Source organism: Cryptomeria japonica, chromosome 6 (assembly GCF_030272615.1).
Source record: "Cryptomeria japonica chromosome 6, Sugi_1.0, whole genome shotgun sequence".
NCBI classification, from domain to species: domain Eukaryota; kingdom Viridiplantae; phylum Streptophyta; class Pinopsida; order Cupressales; family Cupressaceae; genus Cryptomeria; species Cryptomeria japonica.
The window spans coordinates 169,710,953-169,719,286 of NC_081410.1; the positions used below are offsets into that span (position 1 = coordinate 169,710,953).

At 38.0% G+C, this 8,334-nt stretch overlaps 1 protein-coding gene across 1 annotated transcript; it reads left to right on the top strand.

The window, feature by feature from the left end:
• Window positions 1-291: 291 nt before the first annotated feature.
• On the top strand, window positions 292-3,420 carry LOC131071788 (uncharacterized). Its single transcript, XM_058007741.2, has 3 exons — window positions 292-2,166; window positions 2,243-2,439; window positions 2,531-3,420. Exons 1-3 carry the CDS (start codon window positions 1,277-1,279, stop codon window positions 3,208-3,210), a joined length of 1,767 nt encoding a protein of 588 aa, XP_057863724.1. The 5' UTR covers window positions 292-1,276; the 3' UTR covers window positions 3,211-3,420.
• Window positions 3,421-8,334: the final 4,914 nt, after the last annotated feature.

The window sequence follows — 8,334 nt, forward strand, 5'->3', positions numbered from 1 at the left end:
GTAAGCTGGGGTTGCGTCAAATGATTCATTTAATCAAATTTTGGATTTAAACCAGGGGATACGTTATCAGGATTAGGCAGACATTAATCACGTGAGAAGCAACTTCTAAAGTAAGGGAAAAAAATCAGACAGGTTTTTTTGGGTTTTTAGTAGAAAATTTCCATTGCTCATCGATGTCCTCCTTGGCGCCGTACGCCAGTCAGCATCGGTGGCAGCCTTTGGCAGAAGCCCAAAGTGCCCGCTACCTATATACCCACATACATATGCGTAGATAGTCATGCTGCGTCTGCACCACACATATATTAAAGAAAAATAAATTAGCAGTAAAGAAAATATAGTCAATCAATAGGGAGAAGAGGATAGTTGGGATGGGACAGGACGATATTTAGAGCAGGAAGGGATTTGTATACCGGGCAGTGTGCAACCGCCAGAGCACTCATCCACAGAGTTTTTTAGCATTTGGGCTTTGGTATGAGCAACAGAACAAAAAGGCACACAAATACAAATACAAAAATACAGATCTCGTCATAAAACTAGAGAGGGAGAAGACGATACAAGCTTTTACTTACTGTGTCAATGCCTGCAGCCGCCTGCCTGTTTGTCTGCCTCTACTATTTAACAAAGCTTTTTTTTTGTGGCCGCAGGAGAATTGCCTGCCTGCATTCTCTGCAGGTGCCAATCCAGAGCCCTACCGAATTTCAATGCCGTGAGGGGGAGAACTAGAAGCCGTGCCTTTTGCAGCTCCTGCTTTTCCCCCACTTTTTATAATTTATTTTGTTTGTCTTTAGCAGCCCTCCATTTGTTTCTGCAGATGTCTTGAAGGCGGTTTCGCCTTGAACAAGAAAAGAAAAATACTTTACCGAATGTTGGGATCTGCATGTACAAAAAATATAGTATGTAATAATATGTATGTATCATAACTGCACGCATTACATAACATTACATTACCCACAACGTATATAGAGCTCTTCTTCAGAGGCCCAGGAATGTGATTCAAGGAGCGTCCGGCTGACGTTTATAAAGAAAGGCTGGGATTAAAATAGGATTTCTGTGTGAAGTAGTATTGGGTTCTCCTGTAACGATCTTGTGCTGCCTGCCCTTGGGATTTTTCTTGGACCCCTAAAATGGATGTCGAAAAGGGCAAGCTTAATAAGCTTTGGTCTGTGTGGGATTTATTTAAGGATTTGAAATGCGTTTTTGTTTAGCAGTTTGGTTGCCATTTGGGATCAAAGGGAAGTAAGTAGTATTAGCTTCTGTTATTGGATCGACGGATGGGATGAACTCTCCAGCAAGTTCAGAGACGCCGCAACTCGATCAGAGCTGGGGATGGGATCATCAGCACCATCATCAGCATCAGCATAATCATCACCACCAGAGTGGGGGAGTGACGATGTCTGTGGGGCTAGAACCCAGAGTATATCAGGACTACGACTGGGGTTCGAGTCCCATGCTGGCAATGAACGATACAGAACGTAAGCCGCAGATTATGTCCGGAGCTCTGGTTGACAGTCACAGTCAGAGTCACAACAACATAGGGCAGTACAATGGGAACGGAGGTCATGTAAATCTGAATGTTGTTGCTTTGAATGGAATGCTTTCTTCCCGTATGTCCCATGATAGCATCATAGCTGCTGCTGCTGCAGCACAGCAGCCCAATAATCCTCTGGCTAGTTTGCTAAGTACCAGAGGGTATGGAGGTGGCCCTGGGCATCATGTACTGGAGGGGATTCGATCCTCGTCTTGTCTGTTCGGGAACGGTCACAATGTTTTCACTGGGTACAACGGCTGCAGTGATTCACGGGCGGGTCTGGAAGAGCAGAGGCACCATCTCCTAGGAATGATGAGTATGGACCAAAAGAGTATCTTCCACAACATTGTGAAGCATGAGGATCTCTGCGCAGGAGATTTCCAGGCGAGAATCGGGCTCAACTTAGGGGGTAGGACATATTTTTCCACAGAAGACAATATTGTGAACAGGCTATACAAAAGGGCTCGGGCTATTTCCCCCGGCTCGCAGGTGCCCAGATGTCAAGCAGAGGGTTGCAAGGCGGATTTAAGTAATGCCAAGCACTACCACCGGCGCCATAAAGTATGCGAATTGCACTCCAAGGCGCCCACTGTTGTAAGCGGCGGCATTAGCCAGCGCTTTTGCCAGCAATGCAGCAGGTATTCCGTTTTGCTTTTCTTCTGTGCCGACATTAACGAGTATTTTAAGCTGAAGCAAAAGTTGCCTTTGCTGCAGATTCCATGTCTTGGCTGAATTCGACGAGGGCAAACGAAGCTGCAGAAAAAGGCTTGCGGATCACAATCGACGGAGAAGAAAACCTCAACCCAATACCACTCTGAATGCCTCCAATGGAGAAGCTCCCACCGCCGCTGTTTCGCCTGTGAAGGCCGCTGAAGCCGATCATGACACCAATAGCGGAAGCAATCAGTCAAGTAGGTTTGGTTTGGCTTGCCCAACTATGCTTGTAGTATTTTCTTTTGAAAGGTTATAGGATTTTTTATATTTAGCCCAATGTCTTGACAGATGTGCACTCAGATTCCATTCCGAGGACAGAAGCGCAGGCTTTGCTTACTGGAATTTCTCTATCTCCATCGTTACCTCTGGTTCTGCACAACGGCAATGCGAAAGAACAGTATTTGCAACAGTCCAGTCCAAGTCTGTCTCGAAGTGAAATGGGTATCGACTATTCGAGGCAAACCTCAGCGGAAAAGTACAACGGGCTCGAAATTGCAATTCCATGGCTGAAATCAGCAGATTCGGGCTCTGAATTCGGTCGATCTGAGAAGAACAACAGTCCCAGTGGTGGGCAAGTTTCAGAATCTGGAGCAAGCACTTCTCCTGTTCAGGTCTTTTCATCCATTCAAAGCCTTCTCCCCAATCTGCAATCTTCTGCAGAACTCGGGAGCTCAGAATGGATGATGAGCGGTAACCTGCCGGCCGGCTCCAATAATGCTCGGAACCAGCAGCATTATGGATCGGCTGATCTCAACCTTCAGGCCAATTTTGAAGGCCAGCATATGCTTAGCTTGCAAGAGAAAAATGTGGGTGATGGAAGAGGCCGCCAAAATGCTCAGAATGCAGTGGAGTATTTGTCACAAGGAGGATTGAACTCCAAACCTGCAGTAGATGGGCATTCCGAGGGCTTCTCGGGGATCCAATCGTTCAGATCTCTTGGGCAGTCAATGTATCAGAACATTTTGTGAATCGGGAGGAGGCATTAAAGCACCCGGTTAAATATCATTCAAGATAGTATTCAGGTTTTCCCCTAGGGCATATTTACTACTTTATTCTGATTTCCAGATATTTTCATTGGAAATAGCGAAAATTAGGAGACAAGCTTTAATGGCAGCACTGCCTGTATAGGATTTTATTTCACTTAAGAGTTCCTATATAGCTCCGCACATATTCTCATTCTTACTGTGTGTAGATTCTCATCTCAAAAACTTTCTTTTCTAAAATCTCCCCATTTTCAACTGCAAATAAATTCAGACAGAGACGTCTTTTAACGCTCTATAAAACGTGAAATTTCTCGACGAAAGATCGATGCCGTTCCGCTCCCGGCAAAATATTTGAGTGCCAGCGAAACGATGGAAAGCAATTTGGCTCGTGCCTTTCCCATGATATGCTCATTAGGGTTTTAGCCTTATGTCCTTTAAGCTTTAAAGACATTATAATCGAAGAATATAATATATGAAAATATTACATACCACATTAAAATTTTGATATTGTTCCGGAACATTTTGAATTCAGTAAATGTGATGACATAACGTTGAACCCGATGACAAATCTTTCTCCACCAGGATTCGATCATTCATTCGGCGGGACGAAACCATTTAAATTTTAGTAGACACCATGGAATTTTAGTAGGGTTTCATGATGCTGGAAAAATTACAGGTTTGAACAGGCGAGCTGTGATGCCTGTAGATAAATTCAGATAAAATCGCGATATTTGCGGTTCTTTACATCCAAAAAGCTTTTTTCAGTTTTCTTTGCTATTGCACCGCAACAACTTAGGATATTTTATCGTCACATACAACAGCTGATACAAAATCCGAATCGAAGTAAAAAACTCGACGATACCCTAATTTAGCTTATCAAGCCGTGTCATAAATTGAAATTTTATAGGGCACGTTTAGTTCATACAGCACGGAAATCTTAATGAAGTCCATTCTCAGGTGCAGAACAAAATTTTCAGGTCGTTCTTCTGTGCCAGCCGTAGTAATGGATGTTGTAGGCTATCGCTTCGAGTTGTGTGCATTTTGAATTTTTCACTGTGCCATAGAAGATTTTTCTTAAACTTTAGCAGCAACAGACAAGTTGCTAATGACTCAAAACATTGAAGGATTTATATGAGTACGAGATTTGATCTGCAATATGAAAACAGATGTACTAGATTTGAAGCTCTACTGTATGAAAAAAAACTTACCCGAATATTCATATCTGAACAACAGATGAACCTGAGCGAGCTTATGCAGCCAAGCTTCAAAGCTTTCCAGGTATATCTTTTGTCCCTCTAACTTGCAATTCTTCTCGAATGGAGGAAACTGTCCCTATAAGTACAATTCGATGGCGAATGGTATATATACATAGATTTAAGAGCTTTCCTATGAATATAGTTGTACACTAATAAAAAGATGGTACGCTCCTAATATTGGTCTGCACCTTGTTTAAGTGTGTTCTTTGAGTATTTGTACAACATAGAGAACCATTAGTTTTGATGTGCCAATCTCCATCTAGATGACTAGATAGATGGCGATGTCTATTTAGCTGACAAAATTGGTCTATTTGATATGCCAGTATTTTAAATAAGGATAGGATGGTGCAATATTGGTCTGCACCTTGTTTAATTGTGTTCTTCGAGTATTTATATAACATATAGAGAACCATTAGCCTTGATGTGCCAAACTCGACCCAAATGACTAGATAGATGACTATGTCTACCTAGGGCAAGAGAATGGCTACTACATTTGATACTCAAATCACTTTAATGAAGAGCAAATGGGCCATTCTAATGGCTGGATAGCCATTTCGCTCAATAGACTAGGTTAGGGGAGATCTTAATAAAGGTCACAACATTAAGAAGGAAAGAGAATAATTAGTTCTAATGTGTCAATTTTAGATAGATTAGGTTATATGAAGATTTTAGTATAGCTTGTACAGTTCAAAAAGAATTGAGCATTGCTAGTTTTGATGGGTCAATTTGTGATTAAATGTCTAGATACATTGAGTTATAGGAAGAGTTTAATAAAAGTTGAGAAATGTAGAAAGATAAGATATTTTTATAAATTTTCATAATGTTTTCAAGTGTTTCAAAAGAATTTTAGCACAAAGGGATAGTAACTTTGTAATCCCAACTAATTTTTTTTATCTAAGTCATAACTCTATACCATTAGAATGAGAATGGAGTGGAGAATTTGAGATATGTTCAAAGTCTTGTGATGGCTTGGATAAGATTAACTAAATGGTTTCCCCTTTTATATTCTTTTATAATAGGATGAGTGAAATCAATCGTAGTTGAAGGTCTATAGATTATATGTAGGATGTGGTTTGGGGCGTAGAGGAAAGCATGCTAGAGGATGATATCGGTATATGTAAAGGGGAAAATGACCAAAAAGATGACTTGAAGGGAATCAAAGTTTGCAATTCATTTCCATGCTTTTCCATGTCAAGTTTAAAGTTTAATGTTGCTAGGAGATCAACATTCCATGTATGTATACAATAGACACTACTATTTATAAACATATTTATTTGTTACTACATAGAATCTTATAAAATTATTTGTGATATATAACTAAGCAAAGATTGTAATGCCATAAAATTATGTGTGATATTTAACAAATATCTTTAAGAAAATATTATTTTCGTATCTTTCTTGGGTGTTGGGTTTTATTCACATAATTTTTTAGTGATATACAATTGTTTAATGTTATTATTTATTAGATTTTTAAATACATTTGGTATGCAACAACACCACTAAGTCAAGAAATTAGTGAGATTCCCATATGTATTTATGTTTAATCAGCCTTACACTACACATTCTCCCAACAAATTTACAATCTATATAATATAATAAATATATACAATTTGTAATTATATGGGTTGACAATAACATGGTTGAATCTACATCATTGCACACTACTTGCAAATAGGATATATGATTTTTATTAGAATATAAATATGTGTAAATAAGAATGGAAGCATCTAGTCTACAAAAAACTCTAGCAAAATGTATCACGTATTTGGTAGACTCAATTTACTTTCAACTTCAAAGAACTCTTGATATTAAAAAAAGTGCACACATCACTTATAATTGAATAAGCAACATTTGTATAAGTATCGAGATGAATTCATGACTTAAATATTTCCACAATGAATCACTAGATGCAATCCTTTGTCATATTAATGTAAGTTGGAGATCGCCCCCATATCTCATGTCAAAGATAATCATAAACATTGATTTCATTTGTTTTAATGTTTGTGGCATTTTTCTATTTTGGATTATCACTTAAATGAGAATCACAACAACATTCATAATAAGACAAAATATTAAAATTTTGTAATAATAAACGTCGACCCCATACTCTATCCACTACCAATATCAATTGTGACCTTTATTTTGAAATTTTGAAATCCTTGTCACTTGTGTATGATTATATCCTATTCCACTAAATCATTAAAATTCATGTACAATTTCCTCTTTTGATAGGTGGCCTCAAATTGGATTGTTTATATCCCACAATGCACTTGGATAATTATTGAACTCAATAATTGCAAACAAGTACATTTATGTGGTCTAGGAGATTCAATGTATGATATATTCTCTATTTGTATCAAGTACTTCCACCTACATATTAATCACTATCATTTCCCCAAATTTTGGGAACAATATTTTTTGATATGATTTATTAATAAGTCATCTAGTATGTTGTCTAAGTTATCAATTGAATTGAGATATAAAAGTAATTAAAAACTAGGTTCTCAAAGTCTTTCTTTTAAGTTCACAATCATCAAAGTCATAGTTTGATTTATCTTTGAACCTACCCTGATCACATAATCTTCAAGGAACCTTTCATAGTCACCTGCAATTCTTTGCACCAATGGACGACTTCTATGACATCTTGTGTTATCATACTAGCTTCACTAGCTCTTCACACACCACCTAGTAGCCATTTGTGTGGTCAATAAAATCATATATGAACATCCTATGCAAAAATTGCACATGTTTCATTTGTAACTGGGATATGTGGAATAGAAAACAAGGACTCAACCATTGATTGGTGGAAGACCATGTGATTAGTTATAGAATGTGAGTTTTTCTGCAATTACCATAGTTATATTGTACATGCAAGTATTTCATCCTTCATGTTGAAGGACAAATAGAAGAATAGTATAAACAAGACAATATGATATGTTTAGCTCTTTCTAGTCGTGAGAGTTTTGTAAGCCCCATATGTAGTGATGCATTTTATATACCTACTGGACCAGGAGTTATCATGATGAAATTTTGATCCATTTTGATGGAATCTTGTACATGATATGATGTGGCACTTAACATTATATGGGGTAAGTGCAAGGTAATGGGTCACAAATTGGCAAAAGTCTGTGCATTGGAAAATGTGCTCTTAGAAATGGGGGCCCGTTTTTGCTTTGGGCCCCCGAGGCAAAAGTAACGGGGGCCTGAGACGAAACTAAACGGGCCCTCGTTTTGTTCTCAAATAGGGGCCTGCTTAAAAACGAAACAAGGGCCCGTTTTTAAAAAACAGGTCCCCGTTTCTAAATCTGATTTTACCCAATTTTTCCAGGCGCATTTTTGTCATTTTCACCTGCAACTGAAGTGAGAAAAAGAGATAAAAAATGGGCTCCCGTGCTGTGGACTCCATTTCAAGCCTCCACCACTATCCCAGGTACACATTCGATCATCCATTTTCACATTTTTTAATTTTCTTGTATATTTTTCCCCTTTTTTGAGTATTATTTAAGTTTTTTTGGTATTATTTAAGTTTTTTTTTTATAGTAACCTATAAGTAAATTTGTTTTTACCTTTGTAAATTCTTAATTTTGATCTGAAATATTCTTCAACAATTAACCCTAAACCAAAATCAACAAATTTACAAATCAAAACCAAATCTAGATGGTTAACAAAACAAAATATCAAATTTACAAGATGCAAGATATCTCACAAACATCAAAACCAAAACCAAATCGAAACAAAACCGAAACTAAATGGAAATCAAAACCAAAACCAAATCGAAACCAAACCGAAACTAAATGGATGTATCAAAACCAAAACCAAAACGAAATATTCATTAAGAATTAGCCATTGACAT